We start from the raw sequence: 22315 nt of genomic DNA, 5'->3' as shown, positions 1-22315 counted from the left end.
TCTGGTGTACAATGGCACAAAATGTCATCATATATGACTCATAATTTATTCTCAAGTTGATTTATGTTTGGTTAGGGTATCTGATTCAAACAGACAAGGTGGTGACAGCATGCATCGTATTAATGTCTTCAAAAAAAGTTGATGTTTGTTCGTTTCTTTCTAGCTGAGCAAAAGATTACTCCCTTACTGTTCTTACAAGGCAGTGCCTGATCCACTTGTAAAGGAAATAGCAGGGACAAAGTGATTCCTGGGAATCTAAGCTTCCCTTAAAAGTTGTGAAGTTCCCATCTCAGACGATTGCAAGAAGGCAAATGAAACTATTTCTATGTTCTCATAATTCTCTGGTGGTCTAGCTCTCTATCATGGCTCTTGGGGAAAGCACCTCTGCCTACTCTAAGCAGGATTTTGTGATCTTGAATGGCAAAAACACAGGAGCTGCAATGTCCATCCAGGGACATCCTGCAGGCGTGCCAGAAAGCAGCTGCTGCTGCATCAACATCTACCTCAACAACAATGTCCAGGGGGTGACAAATTCTATTTTGTTCGGGAGCAAGGTTGTCATGGGATATCCTCGAGCAAAATTATCTTTGAGATGGCGCCATGGAGGATGCAAGGATGATGGGTGGAGGTTAGAGGCTGGGGAGGTTGAATCTGTGAACGGCGCTCCAGGATTCTGGGTCATACTAGGTTTGCTGAGTTTTGTTTTATTCTTGGTATCCTGTGTGTGGCGATATGTAACATCATGACCCCATTCAACATCTTGTAACAGAGTCAATACAGGAAATGAAAAATTCCCAGCAGATTGTATTGTTGCTTTTGGTTTCATTTCATGTTTTTCTTTTTCAAATGAGAATTACTAGAATAGATTATGTTGAAAGGTGAAAACAAAGAGGCTACTTGTATAAATGAAACATATTTTCTCATATGCAGTGTTGCTAAATATGATGCTTATCGTTACATGGTTGGAGATGTTTTAGTCTCAATCCTTTGTTCACGAGTCCATGGAGGTCATGGCAGCTTTGCAAGACCTTGGGAAAGGGGAGACATCAAGCTTGAAGGAGACAGTAGCCGAGATAGAGTGATATTAGCATGAGCTGCACGTTTTGTGTAACAATTGAAAGTTTATTTTTTTTTAGTAAATTGAAAAAAAAAATTACACCACTCTATTATAAATACATCTATAAAAATCAAAAAATAAAATATTCAAAAATTGAGATGGTAGATCGATCGTAGAATCTCATAATATAGTTCCAATGTAGTTGGCTATATAATATTTATTCAACAAGGTTACTACACCCCCAATATGAGGAGGTGAGACTCCATCCCAAGCATATGAAATCCAAAGAAGACTAACATAGTAAAGAGGGAAGAGAGATATAGGAGAGTATGAAGGGACCAAGAAACCAGAAGAGGAGGATAAGAAAGGACACAAGGAAATGCTGGTCAGAAGGTCGGCCAAAAAAGTGTCATCCCTGGGATGGAAACAAAGCAACCAGTCACGAAAAGGGTTGAGGCATTCTTAACGACTTGGATATTGCTATGGCCTTCTTTCAAGAAACATCACTTTTTATTTTCCAGCCAAATTGTCCAGAAAAATGATTCATGACTTCCCATCACAGTAACCTGGCAACATGGAACCTAACATATAAACTAGAGTTACATACTAATTTTGCAGCTTAAACTCGCAGAATTGGAAAGCAACCATCAAGAGACTAGAAACTTGAAGAGCTAGAAGCTAAGACTCTGTGTTCAAATTTGGGACACTACCATAAGCCACAAGATCCAGACAACTGTATGTACTTTCCATGACTAGGCTAACCAAACAACAGTGATTGAATAACCATGACCAAAAGTTCATATTCTTAACACCCATGCATGAGATCTATGGTGGTCATGCACCAGATAATTCTCCGAAGAATTCCATCAAATTCAAGACAGATGGTGAATATCAAAAGGTTCAAAAAATCGAAAGCAAGGTTCACAAGTGACAAAGCAAGAGAAACTACAGTCCACAAAACCACGAAGAAAAGGAAGAAAACATGATATAGTTATGCTCATTAATTTAAGGTTTTTTGGTCAAGGAAAATAGTAGCAAGCAGTATGTGCATCGATATTCAGTGTGCGAAAGAATATTCCAACAAATTTTACATACATTGCATCTGGTTACAAGTGGTTCCTGACAATTTGCATCACCATTCTTGAAAGTTTCTGAAATTCACTACATATCAAGTTCGGCTCAGGCTTGCAACCCGAATTAGGCATCATAAGTCATCTTTTACTGAAACAGCCTTGTGAAGTTTCGACAACTGATCATGGGTAGAACTGTAGAAGCATCCATCAGTGCACATGCTTCACAAAGTTTGCATTTTTATCCCCTAAGGTTTCATTGGTTCTGTCCTCTTCCTTTCTTGGATTTGCTCTTGCTTTCCTGCATCTTTTTCTTTGCTTCTGGGGTTGTCCAAGTGTAATTAGGTGGTATCACAAAAGGATCCTGAATATCTTCCATGCGGCTACTCGGTCCTGATGTTGTGGAGTACGACTGATGGTAAGGGGCCCTAATCCACTGAATCCATGAGCTTGATGGTTGCACTACGGGACTCTTGTTTTGGGGGCTTGATGGAGGTGTGGCAAACTCTTCCAAGGGTTGTAGCTCTTCAAACTTCGTGAATGTAACTAGCACCCGGATAGTAGGTACAACTGGAATTGCAACCTGCAAATATCTACCAGCTTCTCACACAAAAGATACGAAAAGATAATGCATCCAATAGTACCATATTTATATTTATAAGAAAGAATCTAGTTGCAATTGACTAAGAGAACTCAAGGAAGCGCTGGAATTCAAAGAAGCTATTTTAAACCTCAAGAATTTTCAGCCTACCGATTGTGTTCTCTCCTTATTAGATGTTCTCAAAGGACTGCAAAATGAATGAAATATATTTCTGTTGTTTTCATGTCATGTTCTCCCGAATGGTTTCAATGATATCTCAAGGTGTCCAAAGTCACCACAACCTCAACCTCAGAAAAATATGATATGATGACATTGCTGTACGGTACAGATAAATAATTGCATGATAATATCAAAGCATACAATTGTGCAGCTTAAATACAAAAAAACTGTTGACATACTTTGTTAAAAAGTGAAGTAGCATTACTCCAACATTTAAGAAAAACAAGTAAAAAGTCTGACTCTTCACTATAAGTGTTGAGTCATTAATGATTAAATATCATTTGGCACCAGATATTTTTGAGAGTTCAGGTATTGCTAGTTGCAGGTTAGAAACAGTTCGAATTTTTTGGAAACTGAGTCATATTGTGTCTGTGTCTGAAAGTGTCGGCATTGCAAAACTTTTTAAAGCTGGAGTATTCAGACGCCAAGAATTTGTGATGAAACACCGACCTTGCTGAAAATGCAGAACGCACTTCATCTTTTAATTTCTACCAAAGGCATCATTTTTTGCTAACACAAACTTTTTCAAATCTTTCCTTCCAAACCATCATAAAGGGAACCTAATGATGTTAGCATGAAGGATTGTCAATGGTCTCCCTTGCCTGAATACTCATACTGGTGGCTTCACTGGCTTGCTCGGTCACTGGTATGAGATGTCAGGGTTCTTCAAACTCCAAAAACAGGATTCCTCATAGAACCACATATATTCAGATGCATGTCTGCATATTGCAAGTCTAAAGCTAGGAAGCACGGAAAGGACGTGGGATGCAGATGCGATACCATATAGATATTACTGATACAACATATCTTGAAAAAGGAGGATAAAATACTGTATATGCATTTTATACATAGATACATGCATAAAATATACATACATACATACATACATACATACATACATACATACATACATATGCATGTATGTATATATGCATGTATACATATAAAAAAAGATCTACATAGCGAGTAAGCTATCAAAATAACGTAGTCCATGCATAGCATCAACTTTGACAAGTTTATCATTTAAAACCATAGACTGAAAATCTATATTTCATATTTTAACATCAACATACCAGACTCCAAACTTGGCCAATCACTATTAAAAGCTTAACATGAAAAAGAAACAAAAGCTCTTCCTCTCATTTTTCAAGGCATAGGGAAGTATCTCAACTCTCAAGTGCATCCAAGAAGTATCCGTTTAATTGTTTTTAATTTTGATACTTAATATAAGTATCAGCCATGTATCCGATAAGCATCCACCAAGTATTAGTATTTGATTTGTATCCAGTATGGACATGGCATGTGAGTTGAAGTATTTAGACTTTCTAGTCCTAACGTGATAGACTTGTCAATGTATACTAAAAACTACAGTAGTTGAAACATTGAATAAACCATAGGACGTGAACTAGATAGGGGGCAGATGTAGCTTAAGTGGATCAAGGCAATGGATTGTGAATCCACCATGAGCAGGTTCAATTCACATCGTTCGCTCATCACATTATTTCAAATACCAAAAAAAAATGATTTTCAATATCCCTATTTAAGGCGATAAGAATAAAACTATCACTATATTTTTTTACTTTTCCTACTTCTTCCAAGCGCAAGATAACCCCAAGGGGTTGTGGGTACCAGGCACTGGATAACCCCATTGGGATGGTCTACAGGGCTCAAACATTTATCAAGATTAAGCAAAGAATTGGAAGCTATAGCATCTTTTATCTGCATGACTAATTTATCAGATTATAAATCCACATGAACCCCATGTCAGAGATGATTATCACATTCAAGTCAAAAATTCACCCAAAGATGGATTTTTCCTTAGCTTATTAAAGTTTTTAAGACGAGTGTTTTTTTTTACAGCTACGATCATTATCATTTTAATAACTTAATTAGTCACAAATAGCAAAAGAACAGAAAAGGTTATAGTTTTGCAAAAGGATCCTTATAACGTATATTAAGATAGTAGGGTTCGAAATAGGTTCTAAGTGCTGGTTAGCTCTATATGCATGTAGAGTTGACTTATACTTGACCTGACCATCTTTGGAGTCATAGTTACTCAACCCATATCCAGCAATAGCTAATAAAAGTGACCAAAAACTGACCCGCCTACACTGCTAATTAGCTTCCTGCATAAACCACTTCATTAGCTCATAGTGCAGCTAAAGAGTGAATTATAACAAACCATCACAAATGGACTAGCAATAATATTAGTATGGAAGTTTAAAACAACATATTGCAATTTGGCCAAGTGGGTCATGTGAGTATTGATCCATATAAATTGCAGACAACAGTAATTGACCCATAACTGGCTAGCAAAGGAATATTTGCCTGGTTATACCAACCTTTAGAAGGTTGATCAGGTTGTGTTTGTGGCTCAAACATAAAGTTGCCAGCCCTAGAAGATGAGGCGGCGAAAGATTTCTTCAAAAACAGGAATTGTTCTAATCATGAAATTGTACTGAAAAGGTGCAAAAAGGTGGTATATCACTAAGTTAAACGACTTAAATCTCTTTCAACAATGTAGAAGCAACATTAAGGCAATGCACATTGTTTGACAGTCAACAAATTTCCAAAACCAATTAGATGATCTAAAATTGAAGCCATAACCAGAATTTAGAGAGGCCAAGGAATCTAAGCAGAAAATCAGATTTAATGGCATCCTAGGACCATGATAGGCGTATAAGAAGCCTCTTCTTAAAGAAAAAGCATGAGAAAAAGAGAGGGGGTAGAGAGAGAAGATGGAGAAGAGAAAATAAGTCACAATCATCTAGCCTTTTCCCAACTATATGGGGTCAGCTAGAGAAGAGAAAACAAGTAAAATAATTATTTTTTTTTTTTCGAAGACTGGAGCTTCATAGGTCAAGGTCCGTTTGCATCAAGGCCTAATAAACCACACCAAGAGATGATGCTAATAAGCTTAGGACTTGCGAATCTAATATTTACGTCTCCATTTGCCAGCATATGATCCTTACAAATAAAGAAAAACACTAGTTTCCTAATTACAAAGAAATCATGATGTGAGATTCGGGCTGAAGTCGGCAGCCCCAGCCGACTTCAGCCCCGTCTTCCTCTTTTGGAAGGGGCGTAGCAGGGGATCGCAGACGCGATCCCCTCCATCTTCTTCGGGCACAGAGGGGCATCCCGCGGCTGCACCGCGGTCATCCCGCGTCCACCTCGCGGCCGCACGCACGGCCGCTGATTTCGCCTCCTCCGCAATTCCCGCGGCGGAGAGCCGTTACAATGAGGCTATAAAACCCCCGTTCCTCCTCCTTCGGAGATCACCCGAGCCCTCCTCCCTCTCCTCCGTCTCCTCCTCTTCCTCTCCTCCCTCTCCTCCCCCGGCTCTTGCCTCTCGAGTGGTCGGTGCCGCCCGATCGCCGTCCGAATCCCCTCCGCAAGCCTTCCCCTGTTTTGGAGATTTGCTTCCTCTCGGTTCCAAGTGCCGCCGCCGCCGCTTGACTGCCGGATCGAGCCACCGGCAGCCGAGATCTTCCTCCCACTGCCTCCGTCGACCGCCGGTAAGCTTCTTCTCTTTACTATTTGTTCCGATGCCAATAGCCTTGATTTCCTTCCTTTCGGCCCCCAACCGAGATCATTCTCGGATTTCTTCTTCACGGCCGAGCCGCCGCGCCACTCTGCCGCCAGCCATGACCACTCTGCCGACGGCCGCGCCACCCCCTGCAAGCCACTGGCCGGGCCATCAGCCTCCTCCTTCTTCTTCCTTTCTCCTCTTGGTCTTCTCATGTCCGTGGGGATTTGGGGAAGAAGGCCCATCGTGGGCCGAACTGGGCCAAGCTTGGGCCCTGTTCACTGTGGGCCCAACTTGGGCCCAGTCCAGTCGTGTTGAGCCTAGATGGGCCGTACCCATTGTGGGCCCAACTTGGGCCCAATTCAGCCTTATTGGTCCTATTTGGGCCGTACCTTTTGTGGGCCAACTTGGGCCCAGTTCAGATTCGAACCCGAAACCCATTTCAGATCCGAAATCCGAAATCCGAAATCCGGAACCCGAAACCCGAACTCGTTTGGCCAATAAATGGAATTTTACAGTTAAGCCCTTGATAGTATATTATTGCACAAAAGAGCCTTCTGTAATTTATGTTTGATCCCTATAAGAAAGATTTATTACGTAAAGGTCCTCAAATATATTATTTAGTCCCTTCACTCCAGCTTTATTATAGAACAGTACCCCGTAATTAAGTATTAGTCCCTACAATGAATTTTATTGCATGAATAATCCATCTAGAGGCCAACTTTGGGGGCCCTATTGGGTCGAGTCTATGCGGGCCCATTGGCCGTGTCCGATATGGGCCCTATCGGGCCATACCCATCATGGGCCAACTCTGGGCCCTGTTGGGCCGTGTCCAATAATATTGATTTTGGTTTTGCTTAGCTCTGAAATTAACAAAGAAATTAATTAAACAGGTGTATCTGACATGTTTGCCTGAAGTGGAATTTAGAGCAAAAAGAGGTAAGTAACTTAATACTTCGAGTGTGATTTCTAAATTATTTGATAAATAGATTAAATTCTGAAATATGTTTTGTATTTAGTAAAATGGGTCTGGCATGTTAAATTTCTGAAAATTATACTTTGAAATCCGTAAACTATGATTGGAAAATTTATGAAATCTGTTTTTATATATATGTATTCTCAGCATGGCTATGATCTGTTCTGTTCTGTTCTGGCCCCGCCAATGGGGATTATACGTTGGCCCTGTCGACTTGTAATCTGTGAGGAACCGGTTTCGACACCGTACCACCGGTGATTAGAATAGTGGTATTTGGACACCGTACCACCGGTGCTTAATAATAGTGGTGTTTGGCACCTTGTGCAACCCATGCCACTGGGTTACGTGGCCGTAGCCTATTATGTTGAGATTCTGGTATAAGAGTTTTTGGAAAAATGATAATAAGTTTTGAAAACAACAAATGATGTTATTTATGATTTATTCCAGACATTATCCTGTATTTTGATCTGATATGCTCTGACCCTACTCTGGGGTATTTTGTTGCTTACTGGGCTAGTGTAGCTCATTATTCTGTTTTCTTCATTTTTCAGATCCAGAGGCTTGATCACACGGGATTGGGGAGTGCGTTAGATTTTCTGACGATTCCTTCAGTTATTGACATTTTAGTTAGTTTAGTTTGGACATTTGAATTATGTTGGCATATGCTATTTTGAAATTTTAGTCTGCTTTTGAACAATTTAAATAATTATGTCATCTTTGAATAGCTGTATCTGCTTTGATATGATCTGCTGCCTTGCACGCCTGTGCGGTCCGCCGTGTGGGCGTGCGGCGTCTGCCGCGCCTCGGGCTCGGGGCGTGACAGATTTGGTGGTATCAGAGCTCAGGTTTCAGATTCCTAGGGATTGTGTTTGAAATAGTCAGATGGAGCTTAAGTTTTAGGATCTTTAGGATTCATCGGAAAGTTTGAGAGATGGGTAGACATTAGGCCATTAGACGAAGGCATTTATTTGCTTTTGTTATTGATAAATTTGAGTTATTTTATCATAATTTTGAAATGCTAAAATTAGAATGAAACCTAATTATGGTCGTAACCGAAGTGTGAATAAGCTATTCCGAGAGTATTCTTGGTAGAGCAATTTGTATTTCAAGTTATGATTAATTAGATTTTGACTAAATTAAGTGAAGGAATGTTAATCATGGAATATTATCGTGCAATGTAATTATTTTTGAAGTTCAACTTGATATCAGGTATTGTGGATATTACTTCTAGTTTGAAGTTAATTATTTGGTGGCAAGTTAAGTTTCGTTCATAGGAAGTTGTCTAATGCTTGAACTAGGAGAGATTTTATGATATTTTTCGAGGTTAAAATATGTAGTCGGATCAAACATGAAATTGTTATATATAAGTAAAATATATTTAAGGATGAGACTCAAGAGTTCTTCTTTGGCTCTACTTGGGACTTGAAATTTTATATCTTTTCGTTTTACAATTAAGATTGGTATTTTGATGGGAAGTCAATTAGTACGTCTTGAGAATATTAGAGTATTAAAATATTTTTGGGTTGGTCGAAAATAGGTCCTCTTTGATTTGGAAAAGTTCTTGATGATTTTTCTTGTTAATGAAAAATTTCGTTGGAAAGTATAGTGTTTCTGATTTTGATCAATATGGATATCATTGTGTTATTAGTAGATTCTTTTATCTGCAATATATATATTAAAAAAAAATGGGAACTATTATTAAAGGGATGAAATAGTTAATGAGTTTGTGGTGTTTTGAATAGATTCTCTAAGTCTAGTAGTTTACAAGATTCCGAAATGTTTGCAGTATTGCAAATAAAAAAATATTTTACTTATTTAAGGAATTGATCTCAATGAAAAATCATAGAGCTTATATCTTGGAGGAATTTCTTGTAAATCTTTGAACCAGATTATTAGATTTGTGTGAGTTAAATATTTATTAATCAAGGCTGTGAGTTGATTGTGGATTTTGTATCACCATATGAGAAATGCAAGTGGGATTTTATGAGAGGCCCAAATAAGTTTAGCCTAAAAGAAAAGATTCGGGATGATTGAGTAAGCTCCTGAGTAAGTTAATCTAGAATCTTTTAATTAACAAAGCTTAGAATAAATATTAACTTGTATAATGGAATTGTCAAGGGAAACTAGAATTGGCTTAGTTCAAATTTGGATCTAGAATATGATTACTTGATTATACGATGGTACAAATACGACAACTATCTCAAGGGTTAATCATGACCTAGTATACTTGGAAAGCAAGGATAAAATTTTGCTTGAATAAAAAAAAAAAAAGAAAAAAATGTTGATGATCTGGGATCATTAAGAAATTTTGGAGAATATTGATCAGAGTTGCGCAGCGAAAGTATGATGGACTGAGTCAATTTAAACTGGTCAAAAATATTGACTGTGTTTTGGTAACATGTTATTATGAAAGACTATGTTGTTCAATAATGAAAGATTTTGTTAATAAGGGAAGGTGTATGCTATTGATTCTCAGGTCAATCATGATAAGATTATGTTATTTCTTGAATAGACTTTGCTATTTTTGGGTATGCTAAGAAAATAATAATAATAATAATAATTTGAACGTATCATGACTCGGGTTAGTTGATTGTTGATCAAATATGGTCTAACTTGTTAAGTATCTGAATAAACCATGCATTATTTGCTCCCATCTTATAATTTATAAGTTTAAGTTAAAAGCTTTGTGGCATATTGAATCATGGTATCAATACTTTGCCTTTTTAGACCTGCTTTTGTGATTTGATGCAAATCATTTTTGAGATAAATCGTTGCTATCTAATGATCATTAGTACATATTCATTTTGTGAATCATATTCTTAGCAATATAATGATTTAACTCTAAGGTTGGTCATTATCATTTGAGGGATCAGCACACTACCTTGATAAGTGTATGAGATCCATTTCATTTCAAGTTTTATCTTAAACGCAACTAATTTTAATCAATCCTACTGTGAATCGATCCTGATCCGATTTCGAGTGAACATGCATCAAGATGATAATTTCAATCTGAGATTTTAGTTAGTCACTTATCTAGTGTTAATCTTGCAAGTTTATATGAAGGTTTTGATAATTGATTCAAAGTTATCTATCACACTGATTTTGATCAAGGAGAATGAGATCTTGGATTTATATTACTCAATAGGCTGAGCATTTCTAAATTTGAAAGACATAGTTCTCTTAAATTTCGAGGACGAAATTTTTTTAAGGGGGAGAGAATGTGAGATTCGGGCTGAAGTCGGCAGCCCCAGCCGACTTCAGCCCCGTCTTCCTCTTTTGGAAGGGGCGTAGCAGGGGATCGCAGACGCGATCCCCTCCATCTTCTTCGGGCACAGAGGGGCATCCCGCGGCTGCACCGCGGTCATCCCGCGTCCACCTCGCGGCCGCACGCACGGCCGCTGATTTCGCCTCCTCCGCAATTTCCGCGGCGGAGAGCCGTTACAATGAGGCTATAAAACCCCCGTTCCTCCTCCTTCGGAGATCACCCGAGCCCTCCTCCCTCTCCTCCGTCTCCTCCTCTTCCTCTCCTCCCTCTCCTCCCCCGGCTCTTGCCTCTCGAGTGGTCGGTGCCGCCCGATCGCCGTCCGAATCCCCTCCGCAAGCCTTCCCCTGTTTTGGAGATTTGCTTCCTCTCGGTTCCAAGTGCCGCCGCCGCCGCTTGACTGCCGGATCGAGCCACCGGCAGCCGAGATCTTCCTCCCACTGCCTCCGTCGACCGTCGGTAAGCTTCTTCTCTTTACTATTTGTTCCGATGCCAATAGCCTTGATTTCCTTCCTTTCGGCCCCCAACCGAGATCATTCTCGGATTTCTTCTTCACGGCCGAGCCGCCGCGCCACTCTGCCGCCAGCCATGACCACTCTGCCGACGGCCGCGCCACCCCCTGCAAGCCACTGGCCGGGCCATCAGCCTCCTCCTTCTTCTTCCTTTCTCCTCTTGGTCTTCTCATGTCCGTGGGGATTTGGGGAAGAAGGCCCATCGTGGGCCGAACTGGGCCAAGCTTGGGCCCTGTTCACTGTGGGCCCAACTTGGGCCCAGTCCAGTCGTGTTGAGCCTAGATGGGCCGTACCCATTGTGGGCCCAACTTGGGCCCAATTCAGCCTTATTGGTCCTATTTGGGCCGTACCTTTTGTGGGCCAACTTGGGCCCAGTTCAGATTCGAACCCGAAACCCATTTCAGATCCGAAATCCGAAATCCGAAATCCGGAACCCGAAACCCGAACTCGTTTGGCCAATAAATGGAATTTTACAGTTAAGCCCTTGATAGTATATTATTGCACAAAAGAGCCTTCTGTAATTTATATTTGATCCCTATAAGAAAGATTTATTACGTAAAGGTCCTCAAATATATTATTTAGTCCCTTCACTCCAGCTTTATTATAGAACAGTACCCCGTAATTAAGTATTAGTCCCTACAATGAATTTTATTGCATGAATAATCCATCTAGAGGCCAACTTTGGGGGCCCTATTGGGTCGAGTCTATGCGGGCCCATTGGCCGTGTCCGATGTGGGCCCTATCGGGCCATACCCATCATGGGCCAACTCTGGGCCCTGTTGGGCCGTATCCAATAATATTGATTTTGGTTTTGCTTAGCTCTGAAATTAACAAAGAAATTAATTAAACAGGTGTATCTGACATGTTTGCCTGAAGTGGGATTTAGAGCAAAAAGAGGTAAGTAACTTAATACTTCGAGTGTGATTTCTAAATTATTTGATAAATAGATTAAATTCTGAAATATGTTTTGTATTTAGTAAAATGGGTCTGGCATGTTAAATTTCTGAAAATTATACTTTGAAATCCGTAAACTATGATTGGAAAATTTATGAAATCTGTTTTTATATATATGTATTCTCAGCATGGCTATGATCTGTTCTGTTCTGTTCTGGCCCCGCCAATGGGGATTATACGTTGGCCCTGTCGACTTGTAATCTGTGAGGAACCGGTTTCGACACCGTACCACCGGTGATTAGAATAGTGGTATTTGGACACCGTACCACCGGTGCTTAATAATAGTGGTGTTTGGCACCTTGTGCAACCCATGCCACTGGGTTACGTGGCCGTAGCCTATTATGTTGAGATTCTGGTATAAGAGTTTTTGGAAAAATGATAATAAGTTTTGAAAACAACAAATGATGTTATTTATGATTTATTCCAGACATTATCCTGTATTTTGATCTGATATGCTCTGACCCCACTCTGGGGTATTTTGTTGCTTACTGGGCTAGTGTAGCTCATTATTCTGTTTTCTTCATTTTTCAGATCCAGAGGCTTGATCACACGGGATTGGGGAGTGCGTTAGATTTTCTGACGATTCCTTCAGTTATTGACATTTTAGTTAGTTTAGTTTGGACATTTGAATTATGTTGGCATATGCTATTTTGAAATTTTAGTCTGCTTTTGAACAATTTAAATAATTATGTCATCTTTGAATAGCTGTATCTGCTTTGATATGATCTGCTGCCTTGCACGCCTGTGCGGTCCGCCGTGTGGGCGTGCGGCGTCTGCCGCGCCTCGGGCTCGGGGCGTGACACATGAGCAATTCCATCAAGTTCTACATTTGAGAAAAAAGGCTGAATCTAAAGACCTCATATATCTTTTTTAAAATTTATTACACCTTATAAATACAATCCAGGACCAAGAATCAAGACCTCCTTACATGAAGTAGCATGAACACAAATGCCATTTTGTCCTTTAACCCATTTTTTTTTATGTTAATGGATGAAACTATCATATAGGCAGTGCACATAAAGTCTAAAATTTTAGATGATTACTTTGTGGTAGGTGTAGGATAATCTATGCATGAGGATTTGTACTTTGTTTTGTTTGGATGGGATGTAAGAAGAAGAAGAGGAAAGAGATGTACACATGTGAGTTATATTTGATGCATGCTTAGATATTTTTTATTTTATTTTCTTGTATCTCTAATTGTCCGATTTAATTTCTCACAATTGCATAATTTTTGAATCCTTGTTTCATCATTTGTCTCCCCTTGCATAACATCTTGGCTCCACCATTGGAGAATACAATATTTGGACACTACGGATCCTCCCAAGTTCAGGGAAGAACTTGACAGTCTGGTTCTGCAAGTCATAACAGTCCATGTATTGCAGGATGGCCAATAGCCCATGCCGTACATGGTACGGCCCTCCTCAATACATGGGGCCTGATGCATCATGGCCTTTCCCACAAGACACGGATGGCCATGATTGCTACATGGACCATCAAGTTCGATTCGCGAACTTGGGAGATCCGAACTCATTTGGAAAACTAAGAGGTAATACATTAAGGAAAAGAGATAAAGACTTCGCAAGTCTTTGGTACAAATCAAAACCAGCCATCATCTCAAAATATGAGGGTGCGAGCCACGGGCATTAAGATACTAGTGATCTAGCACCCAAATGTAACAAAAGCAATTTTTTCAGTAGTGGGGAGATTTAAGTTAGATTGAATCAAAATATTTGCCTTGTACAGCAGGTACACGTTGATTCACCTGTCCAATATGTTTATACAATATTCCTCCTATCAAGTTTCCCAAATCCATAGGTTCTTGTTGATCCCACCATTATGCCAACCTTATGACTACTCCCAGAAGGCCAGAATTGAGTTTGACGTAGTACATAATGGTTCCGCTGATCCACAGTCCAACTATAACTACTCCACAGCAAGGTCAACTCTGATCGTATCTATCCCCCACTTCAGTAGGGATCTTCAACAGATCCCCCCATCAAAATTGTGTGCAAACAATCAATTCATATTCACAATTTTCACTTTTGATGTTGCTTTGAAAGATCAAATATCCCTAAATGCATATAGAACAACTGCCCCAAAGATCATTTGATCATAGTAACCATAGAAACAGCTACTAGCTATGCACTTTTCATTCAGTTATCAGTCTGGAAAAGCAACATTGGATGAGAAGCTGCTTATGAATTTCGTATCTCTGAAATTATCACCATGTCTGAAAAGATCTGAAAGGGGACATCATATTTAAATTATCACCAACTAATTGCACAATCTTGGTTGCTTTAAGATCTTAGAATCATAGGAGCCTGTACCTTTGCATCATCCAACATCAACTGACATCACCATCTACTAGCCAGTGCATATCAAAGTGAAGTGACAGCTAATACAGTATATCAATGCATAGCAACACTTAGTTTGCTTTCATTTTCATTTTCTTTTTTTTTTTTGTGGAGGATCTTTGGTTTGATTGGTTGATCTAGCCGAAAAAGATTCCTCAAGTGGCTCATGTCTATTTTTACATGCGAGATCATGTGGGAAGTACATTGGGGAACAGTCAAGGTTGTTTAGGCTTGTTTGATCACATGAAAAGCCACATTTATTTATTTTCTCTTTATCTAAAGCCTGGGTATACTAACATTGAAAAGCACACTTTGTCTCCTATTCCATAGAACACCTCATCCATTGAAATCTTCTTCAAAGGACTCCATTCCAACAATTCTTTCTTTATGTTTTCCACTCATTACTACTCAAAGAAATAGATCAAACCAAGGTTGGCGGAACCGTCCCGAACCGGGTGGTTCCAACCGATCCGAGCCATACCAAGGGCTCACCAGAATGGTTCCGGCAATGGAAACGAGATCCGTTGCCGGAGCCAAAGAAGGAGAAGGAAAGAGAGAGAACGGGGGAGGGAGGGAGAGGGAGAGGTCAGGAGGACAGACGGAGGCTGCGGCCGGCGAAGCTGCGGCCGGTTTTTCTGTTTCGAATGGAACAGGAGTCCGGATGCGGCTTAAAAAATTTTGAAATTTTTAAGAGAAGTCGACAAATCACTTGCCAACTTCACTTAAAAATCTCAATTATTTTTTATTTCGCAATTTTTAAGTGAAGTCGGCAAATCGCCGACTTCATTTAAAAATCGTGAAATTTTTTAAGCCGCGGGAGAACCAGTTGCGGCCTCGCTGCTGCAGCCTCCGCTGGCCCTCCATCGGTGTCTGCCACCCTCCGTCGGCGTCCGCCTCCCTCCCTCCCCCTTCTCTCTCTCTCTTCCCTCTCACCTATGGTACTGTGCTCTTACTCGTCGGTACGGGCTTGGCACATCCCGTACTAACTCGTGCTGCCGAGAAACAGGTACGGTGCCCGATACTAGTTCCTCCGACCTTGGATCAAACCTTTCTATTTTCTTTTCTTGCACCAGGCAGAAGAGCATAAGAAGGAACTGGGTCCTTGCATTTTCAAAAGGATCACCAAAAGCTTGTGCGGCACAAGGGGTGAATCCTTAGGATAACAGCCGCATGCTCTGAACCAAACTTCTATTAACTTTTTTCTATAATCTCTTTGGTCATCTTGAATAAAATTTATATTTAGATTTTTCATCATTCTTTCCCAACTAGATTAAAGTTGCCTAAGTATCTAACGTTTGAAGAGAAGAGTATCTTTCTGCTCTTGTAAACACGTTTTTATACCAAGTTTGTGGTACATCTACGACCACCATGTCTTTTCATTGCATAAATCTTGTTATTCTCACACTTATGGAAAATCCACGGCAAAAAACTGTAGCAAGCAAAATAGCTCTGCTTAAAAGAACACCACTAGTTGTTGGTTGACTGAAAATTACAGTCATTTTTACATCATATGTTTTCCACTTAAATTCTGGTCTTCTCGATTCCTTTTGATGCAGAAAACTAAGGAATAGCCTGCAAAGAAATGCCAGATCTAAAACGCTTAGGTAGTACATGACAATCTGATAGCTTACTCCATTGTCATGTCACAACAAACAAGACAGAACAAGAGAAACTTGTCAAATTAATTTAACAACCATGCCCAAAAGATTTCTATTCTAAACGTCATGCAAAGGTAATGCTTTCTGTAGAAAAGGTATTTAGGGTTCTAGGGAAGCCAAAGAGAGTCCATGGTAGACTTCAACAAAAAATTTAGATTGCAAAAATTGTTATAGAGCAGAAAGTAAGAGAAACAGAGTGTAAAAATCCAAAGTTTAATTGAAAAATCATGATATATAAACAGCAGAAAATTACATAATTAACCAATAATAACAGCACAAAAAGAAATCTTAGCTCAATTTCCTTGTTCAAAACGATGATATGAGCAGAATAAATTGTATGTCATGAAGAATTTACTATGGTCAAGAAAGGAGGAGGAGGAGGAGGAGAGAACATTAAGGAGAATAGGAGGCTGACTTAGATATACCACTTCTCTTATATGCTCAATTCTTCTTAAATAATAACCTTATTTTCAGCCTTAAACAACTAGAATATAGGACTCATTCAATTTAATCTATCACTTGGAAACCGAGTAATTTTACCCCCAACTAATTGGCCCAAACTAAGAATTTTATAGACTCAGGCTGCATTTGGATACTAAATAGCTAACTTGGGGCAGATAGATCTAACAATTCGTTAACACTCCCAATCAGCTAACCACCAGTTAAGGTTATCCGCTGTTTGTTTGACATTCCTGGGGTTAGCAGGATAAGTTATGGAAAAAGTGAAAAATTAAAGAGAGAGAAGTGTGAACTTTAGTTTTTAGTTTTATTTCACTCTCCCCACGAAATAAAGTCAACCAAGTTAGCCTACTTTTTGGGGCATTGACTGATTAAAATTATCATGAGAATTTGGGCTCTTATTTGGCTGGTTAAACTGCTAACACCTAACCAGCATCCAAACAGGGCCCAAGTAACAAAACTCCAAAAAGGAAATGAAAGGGACTCCAACAAGACGCTTGTCATTGTTGACACTTGACAGTACTCTAGAATGGACAATGTTCTGAACTAGTGAGCCCCTTGAGAAAGTAAGCTTCCAGTTAAAAATAAAACTTCCTATAACGTGCTTCAAAGATCTACTATCTAAGCATCAAATAGATTGAATATTTAACCAAGTGACCTTGAGACTCCGAATTGCTCCTCGAATGCACCAACAGATGGATGTGGATCAAGTACAACTTAAAATCCTGATGGTTGCACAATTTCAACCTTCTGGATTGATTTTTCTGCATGGCTACACAATGTCAATCTTCTGATTTTTTTTAATTTTTAATCCATTGTGTCCTTCCTTCGGGCACATCAAACAGTTTTTTGATCATTGTGGCATCAAAGCACTTGATTTCCCATGTAAGCTACTGCTGAAGCACTATGAAAGAATGGAGAGAAAAACAGTATTGCATGATGTCAGTCTTCTGCTCCTTTTGTCCACTGTGTCCTTCCTTCGGCCACACCAATTGATCTTTGGTCATCATGGCATCAACACATTTGATTTGCCATGTAAGAAAGAATGGAGAGATGGAAATTAATATACCTAAGAAAATTGAAGTTAGATGAAGTGGAGATCTTTCTGGGAGTTTGAGACCAATCCTTGGCAACTTATTGTATATATAATAGAGGAAGTATAGGAATTGTATAGGCCGGGAACAATGTGATGTAAAATTAATGAGAAAGTATGTTCTTGTACCATGGAGAAGAGCAATGAGAAGGTATGTTCCAGTACCATGGAGATTAACAAGAACCTAATACAGAGGGGTGCTCATATCTGCATTGATGGGTCTAGAACTGGTAAAAGGACCAAAGTTTGCAAAGATGGAGGTCATGACTTGTGAGAAAGGATTTGCAGAATGTTACCATTATATCTTTTTTAGCCTTAATAGGATTTAGTGAAGAATTGTAAGCTAACCCACATAACAAAGACAATATTGAATAGTCTGGTCATTGTCATGACTCATGACACTGCATTTAAACATGAAGTTGGTTTTGAAAAAGCATAGTTCAAACTTCAAAGTGAATTCTTAATTAGAAGACTAACAACACAACTACATCCATGGATAAAAAATTGAAGAAAAAATCAGAAACAAGTCATTAGCATGAGGAATAGATATAAAAATAGTTAACCCCAAGGCAGAATAATTGGGTTCAAAGACCAAAGGCGAACTGACACATGGTTTCTTTTTTTTTTTTGTGGGGGGGGGGGGGGGGGGGGAGGTGTACTGAGTGTCAGTACACCAGATTGGGTACCGTACAGGACATATCGATATTATAATAAGATAGTACTAGTACAGGGTCTAATACTGGGACGGCAAAGCTTAGCTAACTTTCTTTTTCATTAGATTACATTTCCCAAAAGAAGTGTACCAGCAACTAAACATCATATTAAAGAACATTTCAGTAGATTTTCTTCTCCCCATTTTTCTTCATTATCCCATAATTATAGAATAAGTCAAAAGACTAAATTCAAAGGACGAAAACAGTAGACTAGAACCATAAATCTGGCATCAAAACAAGCACTACCTGAAAGGCACATAACTTATTCATTGCTACATATCCAACCTAAATATTTAGTTTTCTATTTCTACAGCAATTGCATGACAACAAAAGCAAAACCAAAATTGTGATTTGTGAAGATAAATTTTGTCTCTTTCAAATAGATCAGGGTCCTTTGTAATCTTCAACTTTATATAAGATAGTTCGGATACATTACAGCATAGAGTTTTCTTTTGCCATTAACTATTAAGAACATCAGGCTGACAAATATAACAACAAATTCTATATCAATTTCAACATTTATCGGCAAGACAGGTGTTACTGATGTAGCTAAACTAAAGGTGCATGGTGGTATTGTGAGGAGTAATCACAGTTATTACAAGGAGAAGATGGAATAAAAACTATAAATGAGACAAAAATTAAGACGCACAATAATCATTGGTTTTGTCAAAGAAGAAATATGTTACAAACAAATGAAAATTCTCTGCTAGGCTTGAAGTTTCTATTGAGGATATTAATCATGTAAACAACTAAATTCAGTTCCAAATTCAAAGCATGGTCTTCTAGTGTTGCATTCAGTAAGCTATTTTGAGCAGGTAACAATTAAAATAATGTGAGATAATAAAGAAAATGAATAGACCGATCTACTTCTAGAGACCATACAATCAAGGAGACACATTGAGTGAGTGATATTTGGTATTACAGGAGAACTGGGAAGCAAGTACCAGCTACACCACCAAAAATAGGAATAATGATGCAAAAATATCGTATAAAAGCTTCTGATTAAAGGATATAGTTATTTTTTCGAGATTTAATTGCCATACTAAAATAAATAAAAGCCTAAATTCATGTAGTTGAAGTCTTGTACCTTGACTGGAAAAGTTCCAGGAGGAAGCTTTGTTGTAAGTAGGTCCCTTAGACGACGGATTGCCTTGACCTTGTTCGCAAGAATGTCGAGCAATGGAAGTAGCTCTTCAGTCCGAAGGGGAAAGTCAGGAGAAAGCCAGAGAACAGGCCTTAAACCTTTCTTATACTCACTCTCCTTGGTACTCTCACTGCGCCGGTGTCCATTTTCTGTACTCGCAACAGATTTTTTTGAATCTCTATCCCTTCCCCCTCCAAGATCAACCTCCGCTGAATGCCTTCCTGGCCTACTGTGATTCCTAGACGGAGAATCACCAAGGAAATCACTCACCTTCTCATCCACACAAAGTGAGCTCCTCGGCAGTACAGCCTTCTTCTGCTCTTCCTGCTTGTGAATATGACCCCTCTTTCCCCACCCACCAAACCAACCTTTTTTCTCTTGCTTACTCTCACTGTTACTGCAGCTACTCATGTCTTCAATCGGAATGTCCCATTGCTCATAGCAACTATGCCGGTGCACAATGACCACATCAGACTGGCTCTCATCAATCATATCCGAGGATTCCATCTTGAGTGCATTTTCCAATTGCTTCTGCTCCTCATCTGTTAAAATATCCTCGAATTCTTCGCTTTCAGTATCATTCTCATTGGAAGAAGAAAAGAATTCCTCATCCGTCATAGCACCAGGGACCTGCCGAGACTTCACACTCACCACCACATGATGCATGTCATACACCTTGGCCTTCCATGGGCCAACCATCTCCGTCCTCTCCTGCCTCCTCCATGTCAATTGTGGGAGCAGCACAGCCTGAGTCACATCAATTCCCGGCCGGAAAATATTTGTTTGGGACATCCCCGACACTTCTTGCTGGACCTCCGCCTCGCTGGCCAGAGCCCCGGCACCATCCAAAGCATTCATCACGTCCTTATCCTTATGAGAAATCATGCACAGGGACCCAGGCGGCACCTTCCCATCCTCTGAACCATCTCCAAGAAACAGAATGCTCTGGTCGGACCGCTGAATCCGAAAACCATCGAAACCGGCCAGGGTCATGTCGGCCCGAAGATTGGAACCCCTCTTCCAGATCTTATAGGTGTCAGAGGGCGCAATTCGGGATATAAAAGGGATAACCGAGCTCTCGAAGTGGAAGGTGATCTCCATGTAGAAATCCCTCATCCTCCTCATCGTCGCCACGACTCGGGGCAGCCTCCGGCACCACTTGGCCCAAGCTAGGGGCTGGTAGTGCCGGACTATAATCTTGGCAAGATTCTCCTCCCGGGTACAAATTGCCTCTTGGAGAGGACTCCACCCCTGCTCATTCTGGAGGCTCCAATCAGCACCGGCCACCATCAGCATCTCAGTGGCAGTGGCATCTCCGAGCTTGATGGCGAGGTGGAGCGGGGTTTCTCGATTGGGGACGTCCCGCCGGTCGATCACCGCCGAGATTTGGTCCGCCTTTTCCTCCTCCGCGAGCGACGCCGCCTCCGTCCGGATCTCCGAAGGGTCGGCGAGCCGCGGCAGGGAAGCAAGTATCCTCTTCAGCCCAATGTAGTCCTTGGCGAGCACCGCCTTGTGGACGGGGCTGTGTGTATACTTCCAGGCATCAATTCCGGCCATTTGACAAACACCGGAAAAGATCAAAATCGAAACTTCCCCACAATCACAGCACAAAAAACAATACCCATTCCACAAAGAACCCAACTTCCCGCAGAAGAACACATGAAACTTCAACACCAAGAACTGGATTTCGAATAAAAATCCGACTTTGAGCGCACGCAGCAGCTGAATGGAAGCAAATCTTGCTCCGGAGAGGGTTTTTCTTGGAGAAACTCCACCTCCTTCCTTCAAGAAGGGATGGAACAGCAGGCGCCTCTGATCTGTGATTCAGAGGCGACAGGCCCTACAGATGATGCATATGGCTCACGAAACAATATATTATAGAGCAAGAAGAGAGAGTAGAAAGCGAGGAATCAAGGAAGGAATAGAGGAAAGAACGGCATGAAAGCAAAGGATCTTGCAAGGAAAAGAGGGAGAAAAACTACACTTGGCAGAGAAGAGTAGCGAAGCGTAGGGAGAAGGAGAGAGCGAGAGAGAGAGCAAAGAATTTCTTTGCGCTTGGGGGGAGGGGAGGAAGCAAAGGCACTTCATTGCCATTTTTGGGGCAGTGGGTCCCAATGCAAAAAAAATAGGCGTCGGTGATGGACACCGAATCAGCGGTGAGCCAATGGGGAACGGAGGGTCAGGAGGTGGCGTCGTTCTCCGGGGTTTGTGGGTTGGACGGTGGAGATTGGGTTTTGATCCGTTGATGTTTATTTGAAAAAAAGAACAACGGCCAGGATGGCAGTTTTTGCCGGTCATTTGTTTTGATTAGTTTGAGAGACGTCACAGGGAGGGACGTTAAACTAATTCTCTGTTCCACGTCCCTATCCATTCGTTTTGTTTAATATTGAGATTCTAATATACTGTGAGTTACTAAATTGGTTTCCTGAAAATTACGGCAACTGTTTGTCTTATCAACGATTGGTCCAAAACAAACCATAGATACGTGGCTGATTTGGCTTTTGCATGTCTCCACAGCTGGCTGACTTCCCACAACTATCTATATATATATATATATATATATATATATATATATATATAAGTTTTGATTATTTATGTATATGGTTTAAAACACAAGCATTTTTTTAAAAAAAAATTATGAATATTCTTCTAAAAATTTTAATTTGTGTGAATATCTTAATAAAATTTATATTTATTTTTATACCCTCATAAAA

General features: G+C 40.2%; 1 protein-coding gene across 2 annotated transcripts; it reads right to left on the bottom strand.

Moving 5' to 3' along the window:
• Positions 1 to 2026: 2026 nt before the first annotated feature.
• On the bottom strand, positions 2027 to 21675 carry LOC103720502 (ankyrin repeat domain-containing protein 13C-like). 2 transcript variants are annotated; one of them, XM_039122992.1, is made up of 2 exons: positions 19545 to 21675; positions 2027 to 2720 (listed from the first exon to the last, which is right to left on the bottom strand). In XM_039122992.1, the coding sequence occupies exons 1-2, from the start codon at positions 21156 to 21158 to the stop codon at positions 2655 to 2657; spliced, it is 1680 nt and encodes a 559-aa protein (XP_038978920.1). In that variant the 5' UTR covers positions 21159 to 21675; the 3' UTR covers positions 2027 to 2654. The 2 variants fall into 2 exon arrangements, with proteins under 2 accessions (XP_038978920.1, XP_038978915.1); XM_039122987.1 differs by having other exon boundaries at positions 2027 to 2710; positions 19545 to 21664.
• Between the last annotated feature and the right edge of the window lie 640 nt (positions 21676 to 22315).

This window comes from Phoenix dactylifera, chromosome 2 (genome assembly GCF_009389715.1).
Source record: "Phoenix dactylifera cultivar Barhee BC4 chromosome 2, palm_55x_up_171113_PBpolish2nd_filt_p, whole genome shotgun sequence".
Lineage (NCBI taxonomy): Eukaryota > Viridiplantae > Streptophyta > Magnoliopsida > Arecales > Arecaceae > Phoenix > Phoenix dactylifera.
Note: the sequence above shows the minus strand (reverse complement) of the source record. Positions and strands in the feature narration are given on the sequence as shown.

Bases quoted from the DNA above. Each gene is read 5' to 3' on its own strand.
- LOC103720502 (XM_039122987.1), bottom strand. From the start codon at position 21,158: ATGGCCGGAATTGATGCCTGGAAGTATACACACAGCCCCGTCCACAAG. The intron at 2,711-19,544 runs GTACAAGACTTC...AGATATTTGCAG, and splicing joins CTGGAACTTTTCCAGTCAAG to GTTGCAATTCCAGTTGTACC.